Source organism: Frieseomelitta varia, unplaced genomic scaffold (assembly GCF_011392965.1).
Source record: "Frieseomelitta varia isolate USP_RPSP 00005682 unplaced genomic scaffold, Fvar_1.2 scaffold_412, whole genome shotgun sequence".
NCBI classification, from domain to species: Eukaryota; Metazoa; Arthropoda; class Insecta; order Hymenoptera; family Apidae; genus Frieseomelitta; species Frieseomelitta varia.
The window spans coordinates 331,509-354,915 of NW_025110160.1; the positions used below are offsets into that span (position 1 = coordinate 331,509).

The 23,407-nt window shown below is 42.8% G+C and overlaps 1 protein-coding gene and 3 long non-coding RNA genes across 9 annotated transcripts; 1 reads left to right on the forward strand and 3 right to left on the reverse strand.

The window, feature by feature from the left end:
- The first annotated feature begins 2 nt into the window (after window positions 1–2).
- On the forward strand, window positions 3–23,146 carry LOC122531764 (echinoderm microtubule-associated protein-like CG42247). Of its 3 annotated transcripts, XM_043659956.1 has the most exons (17): window positions 3–173; window positions 1,455–1,686; window positions 2,574–3,105; window positions 3,497–3,674; window positions 16,394–16,627; window positions 16,713–16,829; window positions 18,002–18,233; window positions 18,677–18,972; window positions 19,471–19,635; window positions 19,894–19,989; window positions 20,085–20,222; window positions 20,311–20,571; window positions 20,676–20,933; window positions 21,028–21,190; window positions 21,266–21,448; window positions 21,526–21,621; window positions 21,926–23,146. In XM_043659956.1, the coding sequence occupies exons 2-17, from the start codon at window positions 1,548–1,550 to the stop codon at window positions 22,192–22,194; spliced, it is 3,357 nt and encodes a 1,118-aa protein (XP_043515891.1). In that variant the 5' UTR covers window positions 3–173; window positions 1,455–1,547; the 3' UTR covers window positions 22,195–23,146. The 3 variants fall into 3 exon arrangements, with proteins under 3 accessions (XP_043515891.1, XP_043515893.1, XP_043515892.1); XM_043659958.1 differs by lacking the exons at window positions 3–173; window positions 1,455–1,686; window positions 2,574–3,105; window positions 3,497–3,674 and adding an exon at window positions 6,957–6,974; XM_043659957.1 differs by lacking the exons at window positions 3–173; window positions 1,455–1,686; window positions 2,574–3,105; window positions 3,497–3,674 and adding an exon at window positions 15,648–15,836.
- LOC122531772 lies at window positions 124–785 on the reverse strand. The gene is made up of 3 exons (XR_006307392.1): window positions 519–785; window positions 306–463; window positions 124–207 (listed from the first exon to the last, which is right to left on the reverse strand). It is a non-coding gene; the product is annotated as an uncharacterized LOC122531772 (long non-coding RNA).
- On the reverse strand, window positions 3,822–6,465 carry LOC122531770. Its single transcript, XR_006307388.1, has 3 exons — window positions 5,398–6,465; window positions 4,982–5,270; window positions 3,822–4,744 (listed from the first exon to the last, which is right to left on the reverse strand). It is a non-coding gene; the product is annotated as an uncharacterized LOC122531770 (long non-coding RNA).
- Window positions 11,642–15,726, reverse strand: LOC122531769. Of its 4 annotated transcripts, XR_006307386.1 has the most exons (8): window positions 15,641–15,726; window positions 14,803–15,429; window positions 13,905–14,698; window positions 13,456–13,833; window positions 12,854–13,412; window positions 12,387–12,785; window positions 12,063–12,207; window positions 11,642–11,926 (listed from the first exon to the last, which is right to left on the reverse strand). It is a non-coding gene; the product is annotated as an uncharacterized LOC122531769 (long non-coding RNA). The 4 variants fall into 4 exon arrangements; XR_006307387.1 differs by having other exon boundaries at window positions 11,643–11,926; window positions 12,604–12,785; window positions 12,854–13,833; XR_006307385.1 differs by having other exon boundaries at window positions 11,643–11,926; window positions 12,502–12,785; window positions 12,854–13,833.
- Window positions 23,147–23,407: the final 261 nt, after the last annotated feature.

The following is a 23,407-nucleotide window of genomic DNA, read 5'->3' on the forward strand; positions in this document are numbered from 1 at the left end:
AAAAAAAAAAAAAAAAAAAAAAAAAAAAAAAAGAAAAAAGACATGGAGTCTTGAATCCTCACGGAAGAAACAGTACCAACGATCCATCAATTCTGACACGGGCAATTTCACGGGGAAATAACTTTCCTGGAAAGAACGCTGCATCGTCGCCTGGTCGTCGGTCGGTCCTCGAGGTATGCAGAACTAACAACTTGTTCCAACCTTAACCTAAAGTGAAATTATTCGAATTATCAATCAGACATAGATTTTGTGAGATTTCAAAGGTTTTGGGATTTTTTAAATTTTAATTTAAAGATGTACATTACCGTCACGATGCGAAATTGTATCTGTATTCATCGTTGTTGAATTTTTTTTTAAATTTAATCACAACAGGCACTGTTGTTAACATAATAGTTGTTGTTGTCCGTTGTTTGAAATCGACAACTCTCGAGAACTCATTCTTACTCTCTTGTTGCAATTTTACCTAGAATTAAATTATACGAATTAGCAGTCAGATTTCAATTAAACACTTTGCCTACCTGCTCATGCTGGAAGTTGTCACTCACTAACCGCCCGGCTCTTTGTTAGTTGGCCGCGAAAACATACGTGCCTATTTATCAAGCTACGAAGCTCAATGTAATTACTTGTAAACTAATATTCGTATAATACCTTGAACGTAATGACACTCTTCATGAAATGGACTGAATTTCTTTAATATTTTTTTAAAGTGTGACACACGAGCAGTATTACAAAATGTACGGATGAAAGATGTTCTGCTTTTTATTTCTTTCGATGAACACACAATAGATTGCTTTTTTTACTAGTCACAAATGTTTTACTAACCAGGAGAAAAAACGAGGGGTCGATCACTAGGTCCATCTGATCGGCAAACGTCGATAACCAAAAAAGTAATTAACAAGTAATTATCGATCGGTAATCGTTGAAAAGCCGATTAATCGGCTAGCAGTCGATAACCATTAAAAAAGAATGCCGATTAATAGGCTTCCGGTAGATAAAATGTTAAAGAAATTTAAAATAGACGATTAATTTAAATTAATATAAATTACCATCGTGATGCTTAAATCTATCTTATCATTCATTGTTGCAACATTGAGTTTTTGGAAACTCATTACAATGTTCTACCATTATTGACAACAATTAATAATTCGCTGCCCGAGATCGACAACACGGAGAAGTAACAATACTTTTCACTTTCTTGTTGCAATTTTACCTAGAATCAAATTACTCGTATCATCAATTAGATTTCGCTTAAAGAAACTTCAGACAGCGATGATTAATTTAAAGATATAAATTACCATCGTGATGCGAAATCTGTTTTATCATTCGTTGCAACATTGAGTTTTTGAACGAAAAACAACAATTGTTATCTCGTGATCGAGGAGCTCTCTCTCGAGGCAAAAGAGAAGATTCCTCCGATTGTTTACGTTCGGTGTAAAAGCTTGGATTTCCTTCAGGGACTTGTTTCGTTGATCCCGGAGGAACGAGACGAAACAAAACAGAGAGGCTGTGAAAGAAAAGAAGAGGACGAGGGTGGCGGCCTTGCGCCGATGATCGCCGCTGAAAATCAGCCGAGTTTGCGTGCCGGCTCCAGCCTGGGGCAGTTCGAGGAAGCAGCGGGCGACGGAAGCGTGGGCGGCGGCAACGAGGCTGGTGGAGCCGGTGGTGCGACCACTACCTCGGAGCCAGGTGAGAGAGCTAATTATCCAACTCGAGAGAGATTGCGATCGTCCGTGTATGTGTTCCGGCAACCAGACCGCCTAGATCCCCGGTCCTAGATACCGGCTCGTGGTAAAAGAGAGCGGTGCAACCTCTCATGGCACGTATAATAATCGCTCTCCCCCGATCCTGTTATCAACCAGATGGGAGATTAATTTTTATTTGGCTTCTTGAAATTCATGAAAGCCTTCGAAGGCTTCGTCCCGAGGTCGAGTCTTGAAGAAAAAAAAGAAAAAAAAAAAAGAAAGGAAGAAAGAAAGTACGTTGAGAGATTAGGAAGAAATATCGTTTCGCATCTGTGTGTTTTTCTCTTTCCCCCTGAGAGATAATTTCGCAATGAACGAGACGATGTAGTTTTGAAAGGGTAGTCGTAAAATCTTTCTCTCTTACGTTTGCTCGCGAACCTAAAAAGTAAATAGTCCAAATTAAACGAACAAAGAAAAAATCGATACATGTGTATTTACAGAGTGGGCCGAAAATCACTTCCTACTGAAATGAATCCGTAATTTTTTTATTATATATTTAATAAAATTAGTTTTTTTCTTATATTGTGGTGTTTTGTCAAAAGAAAAAAAAAAAATAGGTGGGAAAAAAAACTTTTTACCCGTCTATACATATATGTATATGTCTAATGGTATATTTTATTTCTCAATTACAATTCAGAAGCATATCATCGTCCTTTGATATATTGAAAGATTTTTTTACCAACATTCTCGAATTATTAATATTATCGTAATAATACGATAAGAAAAATTTTACTCGTGACCTTAAAAAAAAAAAATAAATAGTAAAATTAAAGAGAAAAATGAGTAGAAAGTTCATCGACATTGGTCCGCGACGTTGCCCGTTACAAACAGGTGTAATGAAGAAAGAGGAGCAGGAGGCGGCGCAGAACGAGAATTCCCCGAAAGAGTCAAACGGTTCAGCGGTGACAGTAGCTACACCTAGCGGCATCGGGACGACGGTGTCGGTGGTGAACGCGAGCAACAGCACGACAACGACGACAACGACGACGACGATGCCTGGTGGAGGCGCTCGCAGCGACGTGGACGAGGAGGAGGAGGAGGAGGAGGCGGCGGGCGAAGAAGAGGAGGAGGAGGAGGACGTGGAGGAAGAGGAGGACGTGGAAGTGGAGGGTGGAGCGGCGCAGGAGGCGGTCGGTGGCGGTTTTCTAGCGAGCGAAGGTGGGGGTGGAGGCGGCATGGCCGGCTTCTGGAGGCAGAGCAGACCCTCCAGTCCCCGCATGCCGCCTCCGGAGCAGCCGGAGCACAGGCCTAAGAGCCGACACGAGCCGGCGCCCGCGAGATACAACAACCTCGGCTACTGGAGGGCCAGGAGAGTCACGTTTTACAAAAATGGCGACCCGTATTTCCCCGGTATCGAGTTCAGGTGAGTCAGGACGGCTGGAAAGGTGGAGAAAATGAAACGCCTTTATCGCTTTATCGCTCGACGCGATCGCACGTCCACGTTCTAGCTTGATTCTTGTGTCGTGTGCACGAAGCAACCAACCGCCTAGTACCAGCGCTTACGCTAGTACCTTTCTTGGATGCAGGTGGCGTGTCCACTCTTCGTGGCCTTGATTCTGCTGCTATGAATGAGATTCTCCCTGCGACACACTAGAAAGATACTAGCGCGTATGCAAACTGCTGTTGCACTGTGGTTTCGTTTCCCCTATGTGTCTCAGAGTTAAGTTGACATTTTGCTGCGTGAACGTTTTTCTTTTCTTTTTTTTTTTTGGCAGTGCAAAACGGAACTTGTTATCGTGGTGATGAACTTGCAGGTTCAAGCCAGGAAGGGACATCGGTTCCCTGGAGGCGCTTCTCGACAGACTGTCCCTGCGGATGGACCTGCCCAGAGGGGCGCGACACATCTTCTCCATGGACGGCGACCGAAAGATCACCCTGGACGAGCTCGAGGACGGCGCCTCGTACGTCGTTTCCAGCTACAAAACGTTCAAGGTGAGCGAGAAAGAACTTTCTATTTATAGGTGATTCTATTTGTCGATAACGTCGCCGGATAAAAATCTCTCGGAGGCCAGAGAAAAAACGAAGGCGGGAATCGTTAAAGGAGGAGGGAAAGCAAAACTGCATAGAGAGGAAGAGCCGTTACTTTCCAATCAGGTTTATTACGCGTGTTTGTTACGGATGTTTCGAGATTACTCGAAAAGGAAAGAAAAGAAAAGAAAAGAAAAGGCCTTAATCGGCCACTGGCGGAAAAGTGGGTCGTTCGATCTGATACATTGCACGAAGAAGAAATAAGGTCCTTAAGACACAGGATCGCGTGTATGTGTAGATCAAATCTCTGGTCAGGTAACAACGCCACCAGCCCCACTCCCTCGAACGACGAGAGAGAACCAATCTCATTACGACAGCGATAATTCAGCCAGCGTGCAAGGACTTGTGCACGGAGGAGAAAAGTAAATATCCTTCTCTGCGCTGGGGTGGTCGTCACCTGGGGCGGTGTGTCGTTGTCGTGTAATTAAAGCGAGCCTCTAGGGCCGGTGTGTAACCTACACACAACACGCGCTTAATATTCATGAGCCAAGGCTCGTGTGCCAAAGAGGTGGTGGAACGGGACGTTGAAACGCCAACGACTTCCACAAATGCGTTCAAATACTTTGAACGTCGTCGTCGGACGACGCGTGTGCATACAGACACGACATCAATAGAAAGTACAAGAGCCCCAGTCAGGTCACGACTGGGTGGTAATTTAGAAGAAAACTGCGTATGTACATTGTTGGGCGGCGATATTTGTGTGTATCTGGCCCAGATCAATCTCTAAGCAGGCCACACGCAATACCAATTTGCCTGGTTTGTCGAATCATTGCTTTCTATCAATCTTCTTCGACGAACGTTCAATTCTGAAGGATTAGTTTCGCTCGAGTCGATCGTGGAGTCAAACAAGGATCATGAGGCTCGAAAGGATCCTCTTCATCGACAAATGTCCAATTCTGGAAGGGTGTGTTTCCCTCGAGTCGATTCTAAAACGCCTATGTTCGTAGGGACTCGAAAGTTGAGGGACGGGTCACCTAAAGAAAAAAAAAAAAAAAATGGTCCAATTAACGGCGAAACCTTTCAGCTCGATCCGTTCAGCCGGAGTGTTCATTATTTTTATGAAGGTGCCGATAGGAAGGATTGGATATCGTTTGCCGTTGCGTCATGCCACGGTGAAGGGTGGCCCACGCCCCAACCTGATTTCTAGGTTTTAAGGTGTGACCAAGCCGCTCGTTATATATCTTATCGTCAGGCAGTTTCAGCCTTCTTACCTCCTCTTAGCTCGTGTGTACGATCCGTTTTATTTCGATCGACGATAGAGTCTCTCGTGCCGGGTCAACTCTTAATCCGGCAAAGTGGCCGAAGCTTATGTTGTACCGATCCTATCGTTCTTACCACCGCTTTTGCATGCCGATTGAAGTTCAGAATCGGTGTGTTCATACACACACCCGTGACCCATATCCATAGATTTCTCTATTCAGCCATTCACCCTTGACCCATATTATACCAAGTCAAAATCGATACTTGACGATTAATGATTTTTAACGATTTGTTTACCACCTGAAATAAATAAATAAATAATTTAAATAAAAAAGAAATAAATAAGAAATTAAATAAATGAAATAAAAAAGAAGTAAACAAGAGAAGAAAATAAGAAATGATAAAGAAACAATTGAAAAAAAGTCACCTCTTTGAGGATGAATTTTTTGAACTTCCGGGTAACATACCAAAGCGAAAATTGTATTGGGTAATTCGTCCATTGTTTACCAAAGCCACGTGGCATGGGAGATGGACGTCTCGCGTAAGTGAATCTGAGCTTTCGTGGTAGGGATGAGAGCGTGTTGGCGAAACGGGGGAGGGAGAGTGTTACCACAGGGTTGGTTGGAAAGCAGGGGGTGAAAAGGGCTGGCCAATTGGGTCTGCGGTTGCGCGCACACACAATTCCACTACCCTCTCGTCTCGCCTCGGTCTCCCGCGCTCAAATGGTACGCCATCCTATTTCTCTTAATGCCTCATTATCGTGCCTCCATGTGCGTTCCGCTCGTCCGCCCTCGTACCTTCATCCCCCACCGAGCCATTAATCCGTCTCTCTTCCTCACTCGTCGTTGCGGATAGAACGGATTGCGCGTTTGAACGATTGCGAGGTTTCTTCACCTCGCCACACCAGGCCTGACCTGAATTTCTTTCCACACGGCGTCACACCGCTCCGGGGAAAAAAAATCTTATCCTCCGTTGATCTTCGCTTTCGAACTAAAAATGTAGGTCGGATGCTCGATCATTTGCCAAATTGTTCATTCACCTTACCTCGCGTTCTCTTTTCGCTTCAAACGATCGTTCGATTATTCCGTAAACGCAAAATTTAACCCATACGTTAGTTTTGCATGCAGTCTTCGGGTTCACCTCACTTTCTTCCCATTCTTCCTCCCGCGTGCACGGTTTTTCACCTATGAATCCGTGCACACACTCGAGTCGAGCTTCGCCTCGGGAACGCATGAATCACGCCGCAGCGTGAGGCGAGAGGTTAGGTTCGTTATTTCCGTTAAGGAGAACCGATGCAGGGCTCTCGAGTCGTAGGGCAAGGGAAAGACCGTATCTCATTGACCGTTGGTCAAGCCCCGCAAGGGATCAATAAACACGACGTTCTCCGCGAACCACCGTCTACGATTCACGAACGATTTCAGCGTTGCTGCTGCTCGCTCTTTCTCTCTCTCTCTCTCTCTCTGTCTTTAGGAACTCTCGACTTCTCTTCGACCAAAGTTCCAAGTTTTCCCTCGTCTTTCTCCTGGAACGGTGAAACCCGTTTCTGTTATTGGGAAATTTATTGGCCAATGGCGTGAAATTGTGAACGACTAGTGGGGGAGGGGTGGGGGGAAGCGATGACGCATCAGAGAGCAGCAACACACGATGAAAAATTAATGCCACGGGATAACGGAAATGACGAGAAACCGGTCGGAAGATATAGCGCCGATTACACTCGCTCCGGCTGTGTGAGTTGACGCAATCAATTATGCTCTCTGACCGTCTCTCGCAACTACGGCGTTACTACTGCGGTCGGAAGTAACAGTTTATTACTACTGCAATACAGTGTGATACACACGTGTTGGTACGCGCGAGACCGACGGCCGTTCTCATCGAGGGAAGCATCGAACGCTACGGGGAACGACAGTCGGCCGATTCGGACGCGTGACAGTGACACGGAACGATGACTGGTCGGGCGTCGATGTCTCCGTCACTTATACAGGGTGGCCACTGAAAGACTGAATGGTACAAAACAAAAGTAACTTTTACAAACATGTTTCTTTAATTCTTTATTATCTTATTTGGAAATAATTGATGGATTTTTTTTCAGTATTATGTATTTTTAATCTCCAAGGGATGCTCCATAACTTACAAAAAAAGATTGAAAATAAACAAGTTACGACTTGTTCAAACCTTTCAGTTTTTCAGTGGCCACCCTGTATTACTTAACCTCCCGCGTACCGTACGTGATCGTGCCGCTAATCTCGGTCCTGTGTTCATATATTGCTAACAATTATTTGTTTTAGTAGCAATATTTGCTTTATTTGCTTTTCAAAGCGTGTTTGTGAATATATATGTCTGTTTTTAAATATAAGTTTCAATTCGAGATTGTTTCTTTATTCAATCTTGTTACTGATTTTTATCCATATTGTGTACTAATAATAAGTTTTAGCTTTAGTAGTGAAATTTTGAAAGTGTATTTTGTTTTTTCAAATATAACTTTCAATTTAGGATCGTTTCTTTTAATCTCTTACGCTGGAATAACGTGTCACGCACGTCGAGAATATTTGGCACATAATTGCAATATTTTCTCAGTTTTAGGTATATTGAAATATGACCCAGGCAAAACATAAAAAATTTATTACTTCTTAGTAATTTCTATCCAGTGATATACCAATGAAATCAAAAAGAAGATGAATTATTGTATACGGTTTGGTCACTCGTTATGGTCCGTCAACCAGTTACTAGCGCAAGAGGTTAATGTTTAATTTTGTTATTGATTATTTGTTATTGTTCGTACATTACTAACAACAAGTTGCTTTAGTAAAATTTTAAAAGTGTACTCATATACTATAACTATGTAATATAACTTTCAATTTATTATGTCAATTTTGTTATTGTTCCTATTACTAACAAGTTGTTTTAGTATAATTTTCAAAGTACACTCATGTATGATTTTTTTCAATATAGGCCACTGAAAGATATAAAACAAAAAATGATATAAAACAAAAATAAAACTTTTTACAAACACACGTTTTCAAAATTTTTTATTATTTTATTTGGAAATATAATTAATGGATTTTTTTCTATAACCTGTAAAAGAAAGAAAATAAAAAAGATTGAAGATAAAGACAAGTTATGACTGTCTCAAACCCTTCAGTTTTTTAGTGGCCACCCTATATAACTTTTAATATAACTCAATTATAAAAATTTAGGATCGTTTTCTATATTCAATTTTGTCGATTATATTTTGATCAATTCCACGAATAACGCAACAAAACACGTAGCCCATAAATTGCTACCTTTGCAGGCGATACTTTACAATTGAATAATCGCCGCCGTTGTTTCTTTCCAATCGGCGATGGCACGCTTTCGAGCGTAAGACGACTCGTCACGCACGTTTCATGCTCGTTCTTCATTTTCATATCGCTCCCACCTCGCGATAGCGAGCCCTCTTTTCATTCTCGAGCGCGCGTTTTCGTCCCCTCCTCCCCGTGAAATTCATAAGCGACGTTAGCACACCAGGTAGCCGCGGCCAGCAGCGTTCCTCGAAAGAAATAATTGTTGACCGGGCTGAAATTCGTGTCAGCCACCGTGATATGTCACGAACTCCAACAGCCAGACAGAAACTTCTTGCACGTATCTGGCCTACATGCGTCACGAAATCACGTTCCCAGAGGTAGGAGATATTTTCTAAAAAGCGAATAAAATATGTAATTACGAGAATGAACGCGATCGTCGCCTTTTGTCCCGACGAAAGTTTTCACGCGAGGATATTTCGCAAAAAGCAACGCGACACGTGACAGAGAAAGAAATTTTCGATAGTGGCGCAATCTTCGTGAACCAAATTCTAACCCTAGTAATATATAGCTCTTATCGTTTTTTTTTTGCACCGAAATATATTGCATGCACGTCCGCGAATTAATTACACGTACTCTCGACAGAAGGGGGACAGATGAAGAAACCTGGGGGGGGGGGGGCGGTCGACGATAAACTAACCTGCCTCGAGCTCGTAAATTTTTTCGATATCCACCTCCCTCCTCTCTCTCTCTTAGCGGTTGTTGTTTATCGTTGTTGGCCATGATTGGTGCATGACTGACGGCAGTCCACTTTAATTGATATTATTACGTCGATTCTGCGAGCGATTACACTCCGGCTTGCCGAATAATTACACGACCGTTCGATCCGATTCCAAACATGGGTAGAATTCGAGCAACGAGGTCCCCCACTGAAATTTTTATATTTCGTCTCTATGCCCTTTTTTTGTATATTTTTAGTAATATTCTTATATGTATATTTAGTGATATTCTTATTATACTTATCTTTGGAAATCTTTACTAGGTTTTGTAAATACGCGAGAGATGACGTTTAATCACACGTTTTGCTTTCTCTCTCTCTCTCTCTGCAGCATAAAATTTCTAGAGAAAGAAAATGTTGTTTAATGGTACAGTAGCGCCCTCTTAAGCTTTCGGTCCATAGTCAGGATCGAGAAGAACTTTACCACGTTATTCGATTGCAATGAAACTTAACATTTTAACGTTATGTTTCAATTTACTACATTTAAACTACTTTGAATTTAATACGTGCATACTTTACAAACTTAAAACATTTTAAATTAAATACACACGTACTTTTAAACATAAATAAAGCAGTAATTATCGAGCTAACTGTAATTAATCTAAATTTCGCGAAAATTCATTGAAATTTCTATAAAAGTAGTTGTCGATCAATAATTATCAATTAAACAGAAATCTTGAACAAAAAAGTCGTGTTACATTTCCATTCAATGTTAAATTAACAATACACGTAGTACGATTCTACGATCGTATTAACACATATAAATACACATACATGTATTTATTATTTAATATAAAATTTCCTTTATTAACTTTGGTCGATATGCTTGATCCGAAACGATCATAATGTGCCGAAATATCGCTTGTTTTCTCTCCACGTTTCGCATGGTAAGGTAGCGTGGAGTGGGGATAGTCGGAATTCCAAGAATTGGTGGGGACTAACGTTTAAGTGGGCACTCGTGTATTCTCGTTGTATTCCAGTAATCTGCATGAAAAAAAAAACATTAGGAAACTTGATACACCTCTCGAGATCGATCTTCGTAGACCGTAAGGAATGCTAATAGCAACAAACGGCGTGAGACTGTTTCAGTTCGCCCTTCCCCTCGCGAATGATCGACACACGCGATTGAAAAACCTGCATAAACGAAAGGGGACGGTGTGAGTACGAGTTGAAAGTGAGTCCCGAGAGTGTTGATCCGTTACCTACTTTCTTTCCCGCTTCTCGTCCCACTGTCACGAAACACGCCGACTCTTGTTTCTGCTCGCATTGTAATCCGTAGCGCGGATCATTTATCGCCGGTTGTCGCGCTGAATATGCATGAGGCTTGGATTCGAAACAAATGAATTTCGGTGAGGATCGAAAACGTGAGGAGAGGAGCGGGATTTTCCAAGAGAATCGGTCGCGAATCCGTCGGTTTACCCTCCGTCGGTGCGTATTAACGCCTGGGTGCTCTGCACGTACCGTTTATCGCTCCAGATGACGTGTACACCTCGATCGACGATATGTAAATCACTGCGGCATCCCTCTCTGCCGGTATGGCATTCGTTGCCTTTTAACCGGACTGTGCCTGCACGCTTGTCGCAGAACGTTCGCAGGACAACTACCCTGTGTGTTACACCTGCTCTCTTTCTCTCTCTCTCTCTCTCTCTGTATGTATGTGTGTGTGTGTGTCTGTGTTAGTGTGGCACGCTTGCTCGTCACGCACTCCTGTAATATATGTCAATTACAATTTCAACTTCTTGCATGCATAAGCAGCTCCGACAGTCCCTCCCCAGATTTCCTTCCAGTGAAATGCAGAACGACGTAAAAGTAAGGGAATTCTAAATTTTGACGTTTCAGAATCGGACAAACGGGCTACTATTGCTCCTACTTCTTTCAAAAGAGGCTGGTTTAGCCTTTAAAATAGGATGGTAATGTAGGGTGGGCCAAAAGTTTCTTCCAATTTTTTTTTTTTTCTAACATATATAAATATAAATATAAGAAAAATTTTTTATTAATTTCAGATTAAATTTAAGTTCAAGTAATTTTATCAATTTTAAATTAAATCCAAGTTCAAAACGATGATTAACTTACTCCTTTCAGAAATGAAAAAAATTATGACTTTGGCGGAGAGTGATTTTTTTTGGCCCACCCTGTACAATCTTCCTTTGGCTACGTAGAAATTGTAATGACCAGAGTCTCCTGGTAATATATCAGATTAAGTGACATTAACCACACGACGTAACTGAGTGAAACGTTTTCTGTTCAGGCACATGTGACGCGGACGGTTCTTCTTCTAGCTCCATGTGGGCAATTTTTTTATTAACGGCTTGCACAGAGCGTGCACAGAGCTAATATTAGGCAACGATCGTCGTGAAAAACCAGGGTTGTGTTATACGACACGTGAGATCGCGGATAAGGGGGAAGAAAAAGAAGAAAAAAAAAAAATGTTTCGTGTTAATCGGTCCGGGCTGAATTAACCCAACGATCGCCCGACTTATCGGTGCAACGGCGAGCCTTATCACTCGCCAATTATCGTGCCGCGCGCGTGCATCGAGTGCCGTGTGAGAAACTTGTTGGAAAACAGAAACACACTTTTTCTCACCGCAAATTCGTATCAATTTTATATATATATATATATGTATATATGTATATAAAATAAATAGCTTTCTAATCTACGTTCCTCTTCGTCCGAATGATAGTCGTTGTTCTGATCGGCTCGGCGTTGCAAATGATAATTTCTAGCCAATGACCTGGCTGGTTGGTCAAAAGGTTAAGGGTTGAAGTACAGTGAGGCGACCTTTCGACGGTCTCCGCTCTCTTATCATCAAGGTAAACGGCCAACACGGATATTCACCCTGTTGTGTGTTGTGAGAGCAACGTTTCGATTTGGAGAAGCGAGACCACTGAAGTCTGAACCCCTGTGAAATATACGTCGATATGAATAAATGTCGAGCAAGTCTCCGAATGGATTGATGGAACAACGTTGCATGAATTATGCAACGAGGAAACGGTAACGATGCAAAAAAACATGAAGGTTGGAACATTCCTGATAACCTTTGGTGGCTGATATTCTTATCAGAATCCTGGTAGTACAGTCCATGGGCAGTTGGAAAGTGCTAGATTTCATTTTCGCTGAAACTGGCGGGACAACGGGCAGCCACTAAACGATGATGCATCGAGAAAGTTTGTTCTCGCACACCTGAAAGCAGATTGAGTGAATAGCACGCACTGTGATCCGATGAACATTTAGATTGAGTGTAAAAATTATTTGACGAGATTTGACAAGATTGAAAAGTAAACGAAGAGGAAAGAAATTAGGAAAGTTCTCTGTTTGTGTCGCAATTTAATTGAGCAAATACCGTGCGACACACGAGTTACCGTGCCAAGGAAGATGAATCAACAAACGAGGGGGGTAGACGACCGGTTAAATGCGTGAAAAGGTTAAGGGTTGTAGCACCCATGGTGAACCCAGAGGAGGTGCACCCACGCGTACTTTCGTTTGCACCTTCCATTCGATCGGCATCGCGTACCCAACAGCTGGAAGATTGTTGCACCGTGGCCTTGGCCTTGCAGACAAACGTATGTAGCGACTCACACATGCTCGCGAATCGTAATTTATGGGAACGGCGTCGTAAATTATGATGCGAACCAGCTAGAACTCCCTCGTGAATGGACTCCTGTTTCTTTCTTTCGTTTTTCCTTCCACTTCGAGCCACGTTCGTTCTTTTTTCCTCCAGCGATCGAAATAATATTTATTCGACGTTGAAGAATGTTCGCCTGAAACGTAGAAACTTATAGACAACAGGCAAGACTATAGAAAGAAGGGAAAAGATAAAATTACATACCCATACATGTTTATCTATTTTGTAAGTTACGAACTCCTTCTTTCTATCCACCCTGTATGTCGTAATCGTTTCAATTCCACTCCGAGTCGAGTTCGACGTAGCTGTTCGAAAGCCGGAGCACGCAATATTTATGTGAACTTTCGTTTCAATGTTAGCGGCAAACACTTGTAATTACCAGGATTAAGATCTTTCTACGACGTTGTGCTTTCCACGATGTCGATGAAAGGCTGTATTTTTAGTCCAACGATTTATTAATAGACACTTTTGCAAGCAACGGACCTTACGAGACCGTTCGTGATCATTCCGATTGAGAGAGAGAGATTGTAGATCTCTTCGTTCGGTGTTGATCAGATCGTGGAAACAAAGTTGAGTCGTGAACGAAAGCTTCGATGGTGATGCAAGGAACCATCTCTCTCCTCTTGCAGAACCACATAGTTACACATGCAGCTGCTTGCACTTGGAACGACAGGCCTTCCAAATAGTAATAATAAAGAGGCCTTGGACAGGAATTCATGAAGCTCGTTAAGAGTCCAGCACGTGAGAGATTTCATTGCTGGCGCTGAAATTCATGTGGCGTTTGTTACACTGTAGTGGAAACTTACATAAATTGTACTATTGTTACACGTGGTTCAATCGCAACGCAATTAGCCATTCCATTGTAGAAATGCATTTCCTCGGGATCCACCCACTTCCAATCGATCCTTCTCGATTCAAGCTATCGCTGCCAGTTCTCACAAAGTGCAAGAAAAACACCGCATACTTTTCCCACTGTCCAGATGTTCCTCTGCCTGCAAAGCTCCCGTGTCCCGAGTCCATTAAACGTCTCTCACTCGCAATCAGTTACGTCGCCGTGAGTACTTGTTATATCTCTGCAAGAGTAATTTAAACTTGAACTGTCTTCGATCGCCCGCGATGTGACGTCTTTGAACAAGTGCATACGTCTTTTTCTCGGCGTGCAAAACCCTCTTCGTTGAAAAACCCTGAAAGAAGGAAAGAAAGCGTGAGAACGGTTTCCCTAAGGGTTGAGCTTACGTCACAGAGGGTGCATTACCGGAAGGGTTGCACCGGTCTCGAACGCTGTGCGAGGGAATGAGAGGGTCGCTTTGACCTTCACCCTGTGTTAATCTATGCTTCCATTATCATACCAATCCCATCAAAGCTGGCATTGCATTGTAACTGCACGAGGATGAACGTAGAATTCAACTATTGGTCGATCGAGCTCTTATCTTTTTCGATGATGAATTTCACCTGGGTTACCTGTTTCTACAATTGTCGTTGGAAAACGATTTAACGCGAGGCGAAATACCTTGCAATGACGCACAGTTGCGGAGTTTTGTGAAATTTTCGTTGGCTTGACAAATTTGGAAACATCTCCAGTACAACGATGTATATTCGATTGCAAGGTCATCGAATCTCTGGCATTCTGCCGGCAGGCAGCGTGCGTGTCTCGAATTCATAAGTCGGTTTATTAGACTGTTAGCGTCGTTAACGTTCTTTTTTTCTTCATTTTCTTCTTCTTCCTCCTACTCCTCCCCTCGCCTCTCTAGCTCACTTTGAATATTGACCTTATTTAGTCAACCAAGATAATTGGCCCCGACACAATGCTACTCCTTTTTTTTTTTTCTCTCCCCATTCTGGACCTTGCTCCACGTCAGGGCGTGGGCTTCGTGCTTAATTCCAAGGAATGCTTTCAACCTCGTTTCCTATCGCGAGCCCTCATTTGCGAGCGTGTATCCTTATTAACAGGTGTCCGTCAAGCTTCCATTTAAAACATGAAATCTCTCACCCCGTCCATCGTGATTTAACCATCGTGCCGTCGAAGAATTACGTCGGGGCTGTACTTTGCTGGAATCAACGATATGGAAAAGCCTCGTGTTACATGTGAGAAGAAAAAAAAAAGAAAATCTCGCACACGTGAGATGAAGATAAACAAAAAATAGTACACTTACGGTATATTACCTTTAGGCCGATACGCGATACGGATAAAACTATGCATACGGTAGAGCGACGTAAAAATTTCGTAATCTTCTCGAATGGAAAATTAAGCTAACCACTAGCTTGCTTGAAAACGATCGGAGAGTTGGCCTTCGATCGAGAAAGTTGGCGTGAAGTGATCATTTTTCATCGGAGGGTGAAAGGAAATTTTGAAAAATTCCAACGCGCGGCGAATCCAGTGTGTTATAGCTGGCGAGCGATTTGGCGAGCTATAGACAAGCTCTCTCTAGTACTAGAGGGTGGCTGTTTGGCCTTGAGACACGATGGCTCTCCTGGAAAGCGGAGGGGGAGGGTAGGGGATGTTGCAGCCAGGGGGCTGGTTCTCCAGTCCAATGAGGCAGCATACACCCCGCCTCCAGTTGTCCATCGAACACTGTCGGAGTTGCACCTTCGTGGCACAGCCCTCTCACGGCCCTCTCTTCCTCTGAACGCCACGTTCTCGCTCGTTCTGTTCGCTTCTTTCTTTCTTGAGAACAGTCGCATCGACACTTTTCCATCAAAAATTTTCCCCTTTTTCTCCAACTCGTGCCAGTTAAAGTCTTCCAGTTTACTTGAGCTGCAGTTACCTCGTTATTTGTGAACTGAAATCATTCAATTTGTTTTACATACATTCACACTGTCCGAAAAGAATTAAAAAAAAAAATAAAAAAGTGATTGCCAAGAGCCACAGTGACGCAGTGACTGATAAGAGAGAATGTGAAGAGGCAAGGATAAAGCTGAGTGAGAGAAAACGTTTCACGTTTTGACCGACTGCGTGTATCGTCGAGTGAGACTACAGTGATTTAGGTTCACCATTGAGTCGGCAAGTTCCTCGTCCCGCTCGGACTTGGAGCCGGACTTTGGCGCCGGCGAAGAGAAGGCGGACTCGTACTACAGCGAGTCCGAGCTAGAGTCCTACAGCCCGAAATCGTGGGAGGGCTGCGACAGTTTCGTCGTGTTGATGAGCGATTCCTTTGAAGTGATATCGCTGCCGGCCGACATGCTCCAGGTCCCTCAAAATTCCATATTTCTCCCAATGTTAACCTCTTGTGCTGGAATGAATTTTTTGTTCTAAATTGCCAACATTTTCTCAACACAGTTTTAAATATTATACTACACTTAATAATATATTAAGTATTATACTATATTTAATAATATATTACATAACAATATTTTATAATATATTTATAAATGTAACCTAAAGGCAAAGCAAATGATAAGTGTATTACCTCTTAATATAATTTCTATCCAGTGACATCATACCGACGAATTTATTGTATACGCTTTGGTCCCTCGTTATGGTCCGCGAACCAGTTGCCAGCGCAAGGGGTAAAATCTATTCCTAAAATATTTTCCAACGTTAAGTCTAACTTCAATTAATTCTACTCCCATTTCTAACGTTAAACGGAGATTTTCTGTGATACAAGAGCCAGCATTCTTAAGTTTCAAAAGGCATTTGCAACCAAATGCGTGTCTAACCAAATTTTGCCCCGGTGTCGAACGAAATGAAATCAATCCTCTGGCGTTTGCGTGACATGTTTTCTAATTAATCGTTGTCAACGATAGCCGGCCAGCTATGGGAAGAAGAGCAACACCTGGTACACGAGTCCCACCGGCGGTGGTAGCAGAGGTGGAGCGAGCGTCGGAGGTGGCGTCGGTGGATGGCAAAGTAGACCACCGGCGGTGGCGAGTCTCAGCAGGAAAGCTTCCATCACTGACGAAGCACCACCTCCTGGCGGTGGAAAGCCATCCTCGGGACGTGTCATACGAATCGTTAACAATCACGATCACACCGTACAGGTAGTTTACAGAGATTACACTTGCAATTCCTTTTTTTTTTTTTTCTTCTCTCCCTCGACGAGTCGAACAATCGAAATAATTTCAGTGCCGCGTCTTGCTGAACCTCCGCACTTCGCAACCGTTCGAGGAGGTGCTGGAAGATCTTGGACAGGTGCTGAAGATGAACGGGGCCAAGAGGATGTTCACGGTTTCAGGTCAAGAGGTAAACGAAACTGCAAAATGAAAAACTAAGTATCAGCGATGAACAACATTGCGAGAGAGAAATGACGTACGCTCGTTGATCGATTGGTGCCACAATTGGGTTCGTGAACGACCGAAAAACGTGGGCGAAACTCGAAAGTTTATCAGCGATTTATGCAAATCGAAGACATTGGCTCGGCATCGTACTTATAAAATCTGCTTGAATAATGCTTTGTCCATAAATATGCATGCGCCGGTGTGGGGCAGAAGCGTCGGAACGAAGCGTGACGATATCGGGGTCGACTTCATCGCAGTGGGACGGGGTCGTTGATTAACTCTCTCTTGAATCGTCTCCAAAAAAAAAAAAAAAAAAAAAAGAAACAGAAAAATCCTTCTGTCACACAAATGTCCAAAAATCTTGAAAGAATTTAGAAAGCAAAATGAAACAAGTCACTCGGGGGAAATTTCACTTTGGTAGAACATTCTTTGGTTCTCGATTACATGGAATAAAAGATAAATGAATGGCGTCGTTTCTGATTCTGTTGTTCTTTTCGACTCGGATTTTCCCCAACAGCCAGATTGTACGTTCCACCGATCGTGACTTCGTTACAAGTTAGAGGCCCGCCGGGGAGGAAAAAAGGTCAGAGATCCATCTTTTCAGGTCACGACCGTATATGAATTTCAAATTGGCCAATTTTCCTTAGCGAGCATTCGACTGCCTCATGCATCATCCTGTGTATAACACTATGTGTCGTCTACGTCACAGTGACGTCCTATCACCAATACGATCCCGACACGGAGACAAAATCCTCCCATTCATCCGTTTTAACCTCCTGCGCTGGATTGCCATGCACGTCGTCGAATCTTTTCTCCCAAATTGCAACATTTTCACAGTTTTTAAATATATTTAAATGTAACCCAGGCAAAACAGATGACAAGTTTCTTACTTCTTCAATCATTTCTATCCAATGATATCGTTGCCGATATCGACGTGTTCAAGAGAAAAAGAAAGCAACGAATTAATTGTATACGATTCGGTCACTCGTTATGGTCCGCGAACTGCCAGCGCAAGAGGTTATATATCGCTTGATACAATGTAACGTCACTCCCTCGCGTGTGTCCCCTGTAAATCTGCACGTTCTCGAACATTTGTCAACCATCGCCGCCACCAGTGGTAATCTCGCGTTTTGGCAGGTGAGAAGCTTCTCGCAGCTGAGAAACGAATTCGCCGACGTGGACACTTTTTATCTGGGCACTGGATCGGGGATGGGTATAGCCGGTGCTGTAACTGCGTCCCCGGCGAGAAGATCCAGATCACGTGGACCGCCCACCGTGGTCGAAGACATCGGCCGTCAGAGGCGAGCGCGTAGCAAAAGCCGGCCACGTGCTTTGTACGCCCCTGATTCAGACGTCGTCCGAGTAAACGGTTCTCCATATAATCTCTTCGTTTATCCATTAATATATAGGGTGGTCACTGAGAAACGAAAAGGGTTGAAAGAGCAGGAAAATGAAGTAACACTGAAGAAAAAGAATCCATTAATTATATTTCCAAATAAAATAATAAAAAAATTAAAGGAACACGTGCTTATAAAAGTTACTTTTGTTTTATGTCGTTCAGTCTTTCAGTGACCACCCTGTACAAACACACACTTTTCTAATTTATTATTTCATTTGGAAATATAATTAATGGACTTTATTTTTAATCACCAAGGGATGTTTTATAACCTACGAAAAGAGAAGACAAAAAAGATTGAAAATGAACGAGTTATGATTTCAATTTTTTCAGTGGCCACCCTATACGAATACATCGATTGTCGAACCGTGGATAACGATACTAAACGTGGCACGTTTACACCTTTTCCTAAACAGATTACAGTGTGGTCGAGGTGCTACGAGACGAGCCGGCCAGAGTGACTATCCGAGGGCTGAGAAGATCCTTTTACCCACCTTCCCATCTGCCACCAGTGGACAATTCACCGCCGGATAAGAAGCTTCAGCTTGAATGGGTTTACGGGTATCGGGGCACCGATACCCGACGAAATCTCTGGGTTCTGCCGAGCGGGGAACTTTTGTATTACGTCGCTGCCGTGGCTGTTCTCTTCGACAGAGAGGAAAATGCACAACGGCATTATGTGGGCCATACGGAGGACATCACGTGTATGGAGGTAAAGAGGAGAACTGTATCAATGATAATGAAAGATTGTCGATAATTCAAAATACCGATGTAACTTCGTAAAGATGGATCAATTTTAACCACTTGCGCTGATTGTGGACCATAACGAGTGACCAAACCGAATTATACAATTTCTTTTCACACTCGTCGGTATGATATCGCTGGATAGAAATTATTGAAAAGTAATAAATTTATTGTTCGTTTTGCCCGGGTTATACTTAAATATACTTAAAACTGAAAGAATATTACAATTTTGCAACGAAACATTCTCGACGCGCGTGGCACGCCATTCCAGCGCAAGAGGTTAAATAACGAGTTGTAATCGACCGGGGGGAAAAAAATGTTACAGAGATCTGAAACGGACAATTGTGCGTCAAAGTAGAGAAATGCAAATGGATGATCTAGTCCGATTTCATTTATTTATCAGTCAGTCGAGAGAAATGTAAAACAAATTTAATCGAACGTATCAACGTGTCTGCTTGACGCACAGGTTCACCCGAGCAGAGAGCTGGTGGCATCTGGACAAAAAGCCGGTAGACATAGAAAAGCGCAGCCACACGTTCGCATATGGTCAACAGAGACTCTGCTCACATTGTACGTGTTCGGAATGACCGAATTCCAGATGGGTGTCTCCGCGTTGGCGTTTTCACAGTTGGTAAAGTATTCGTAATTGTGGTCTTGTCCATGACGTGACGCTACATCGAAATAACATATAGTACAGTAGCCCTCGCTCAAATGAAAGTTGGTTTCGTGTTGTCAAGTGTCATGTTTCACGTTAAGTTAGCGTAAAGTGGGGGGATAGTCCTTATTCTAAGAACTGGTGGGGATAGCGACGAGCGCTTAAGTGGGGACTATTGTATAGAAAAGAATTGAGTAACGAGTTTACTGTGTTACATTGGTTGTTGATACGCAGAACGGGGGTAGTTACGTGCTAGCGGTTGACGCCGGCAGGGAGGCGATACTCTCGGTGTGGCAGTGGCAATGGGGCCATTTGTTGGGCAAAGTGGCGGTAAGTTGTTCTCCACCTACTTCGCGCATGCTACAACGTCATGATCATACATCATAGTATCTGTGTGTTGTGTAACAATGGCGACTCTTTCGCAGACCATGCAGGAAGATCTGACCGGCGCAGCTTTCCATCCTCTCGACGACAATCTGTTGATCACGCACGGCAGGGGCCACCTGACCTTTTGGAACCGGCGAAAAGACGGTTTCTTCGAGAGGACGGACATCATCAAACCTGTAAATTGCAACGAATAATTAGAAATAAAAATAGTCGTGTGTTCATCCATCTAGTTAGTTCATCGACTCTGGTTCCTTATGACTTTAGCCGTCCCGCACGCACGTGACGAGCATCCAGTTCGAGCAAGACGGGGACGTCGTGACGGCGGACAGCGACGGTTTCATCACTGTTTACTCCGTGGACGCGGACGGCGCGTACTTCGTGCGAATGGAATTCGAGGCGCACAACAAAGGCATTAGCTCGCTTGTTATGCTGTCGGAGGGGACGTTGCTCTCCGGCGGTGAGAAGGACCGCAAAATTGCCGCGTGGGATTCACTCCAAAATTACAAACGCATCACGGACACCAAAGTACGCGCGCCACGTACACAAATCAGTATAGATTTTTTGAATTAAATGCGAAGCGTAACGTGTGATTTCTGACACTTACAATATATATATATATATATATATAGTTACCAGAGGCGGTGGGAGGTGTGCGAAGTATCTACCCCCAGAGGCCGGGAAGGAACGACGGGAACATCTACGTGGGAACTACCAGGAATAACATTTTGGAAGGTTCTCTTCAAAGAAGGTTCAATCAAGTCGTGTTCGGCCATGGGAGGCAGTTGTGGGGCCTTGCGGTGCATCCCGACGACGAGGTGTTCGCCACTGCCGGCCACGACAAGAATATTGCGCTTTGGCGCAGGCACAAACTCTTGTGGACGACGCAGGTATTCATTTGAACGTCCCAAATTAAATTTTATCTCTCGGTTAGTTAAGTCCAGAATTTAAATTTAACTCTTGAACGTTAACCTGTCTCCCCAGGTCGGTTTCGAGTGCATTTGCATAGCTTTTCATCCTTTCGGTGTTGCCCTTGCTGCTGGTTCTTCCGAGGGCCATCTTCTGGTGCTGGCCGCGGACACAGGAGCAGCTGTAGCGACCCTCAGAGTCTGTGGCTCGCCCTTGTCATGCATTGGCTACAATCCAAGTACGACACCTTTACAAAACGTATCTTTATATCTGTGTACGTTGATCGTAACGAGACATTGATTTCATTGAACAGCGGGGGAAATTGTGGCGATGGGCTCCCAGAATGGCAGCGTATACCTATTTAGAGTGTCCAGAGACGGATTCTCGTATAAAAAGAGCAACAAGATCCGTGGAACGCAGCCATTGGTGCAGCTCGATTGGAGCTCTGACAGCAGATTTCTTCAGACTGTTACGCAGGACTACGACTTAGTATTCTGTAACATTGTTTTCCTTTTCTAATTAAATTGAGCTTTTAGCTGAGAGTGACTGTAACGCGATAAATAAACTTCTCAGGGGACGTGAAAGCTTTGTCATCGGAGAAGAGTCCACTGGTTATGAAGGACGTTAAGTGGTACACGCATAATTGTATGGTTGGATACATGGTATCTGGTAAGTATACAGAGGCCCTACAATATAATTACGACGTTACTAAAAATTAATAGTATTATATTATATTAAAATATAATATATAATATTATTATATTTATAACAATAATAATATAATTATAATATATAATATATATAATATAATTATAATATATAATAATATATAATATATAATATTATATTATTATATATAATAATAATGTCATAAGGTTATTAATATATAATGATACTAATAGTAATTATTATAATATTATTAATAATGTAGTACAATGTTATACTAAATTATATTAAATAATATTATTTCCAGGAATGTGGAACAATCGTTACTACCCGTTAACGACTGTTCTAACTACGTCAAGTAGATCAGCAGCTCACGACATGCTGGTGAGCGGCGACGCGGAAGGTTACCTGAGACTCTTCAGGTATCCGTGCACCAGTGCTAAAGCCGAATACGTCGAGGAAAAAGTATACAGTTCTCTAGTGGCTTGCGCCAGATTTCTCTACAACGATCAGAATGTGGTCACCGTCGGTGGAACCGACGCTGCGCTCATGCTTTGGGAACTAGTCGACGAGTAGACGAAACGACTACCTCTTGTCATAGATTTCGCCTTTGTCTTCTACAGTCCGGCAGCTGGACTAATCGCGCGATCCTTGCGAAATCGCGGGACGATCCGTCCCGTCGTGGAACTTTTTTTAATACCGGCGAAGCAAACGTTTATCTTATCGTTGTGCTGGATGCAGTTCAATAACATGTATGTATTCGGTAATTCCGCCTCGGCAGAGGAATTTGTATACTTGCCGATACGATAACGTTTTCTCATTCAACGTGATTCAGTTACAAGGTACTTTTCTTAGGACGACAGCGTGCTCGTCGTTTATTATCAAAAATCCAATTTTACGAATCTGAAAATTGTCTGGCATTCTCATGGCCTTACGTTTGTATCTGTGGACCTTGGACGAGAAGACATTTTTAAATACAGTTTTAAGTACAACACGGTTCACGCTTCTTTTCTCGGAAGGGGAAAGAAGTAACTTGACATTTGTAAGGGAGAACTGTTCTCCGTTTTAGCGAAGGGAAGATAAGATCTGTTTGATACATATTGCATTGAAAACGCTCTCGAAGTTGCGCGCCGTGCAGGCGCGGTTACTTTCACTTTTTAACGTCCGTTGCCATTTCATACAGCATCTTACAAATTTTTCCAAAGACATCCTCCCCCGTTACACGATATTTTTGATTATTATTCCCCCGTGTTCGACCATTTGACCAGAATTTCTTGACAACACACTCGACAATAGCTGCAATAAAGAACAAGGATCTGTCTTTCCTTCTTTCAACTATTTTGCCATTGTTGTGTTACGATTTCTTGTAATATGTACATTTGACGATAACAGCGGCGAAACGATAATGTTATCACTCTACAACGATGCAATACATTATTAAAAGGCGTAATGGAAACAAAGTAGGCACACGTTATATGTGTATCTAGTAAGAGTACTAAAAAAAAAAAAAAAACAAAAAAAAAAAAAAAAATTGGGAAAAAAATCTTTTTCCTTTTTTTTTTTTTTACGATGGGAGGGAAAAAAAAAAAAAAAACAAAAAAAAAAGAAAGAAAAACAAAAGAAACATATGCACGTTCAGGAGCGTGCAATATTTAAGGCGCTGGCGCCCCTCGGTAGATTTTAAGTAATGAATATAGATTTTAAACAAACGTTGAGACGAAGATACGGATGAATGTTACACGCACTCTCGTGTCGCGACGACGGTCAATTTGTTTCTCTTCATTGTTTC

Excerpts from the sequence above, each read along its gene's own strand:
- LOC122531764 (XM_043659956.1), top strand. The coding sequence starts at position 1,548 with ATGATCGCCGCTGAAAATCAGCCGAGTTTGCGTGCCGGCTCCAGCCTG. Across the intron at positions 18,234-18,676 it reads AGACGTCGTCCGAGTAAACG|ATTACAGTGTGGTCGAGGTG; the intron begins GTTCTCCATATA and ends TTTCCTAAACAG. Across the intron at positions 21,622-21,925 it reads GGTTGGATACATGGTATCTG|GAATGTGGAACAATCGTTAC; the intron begins GTAAGTATACAG and ends TATTATTTCCAG.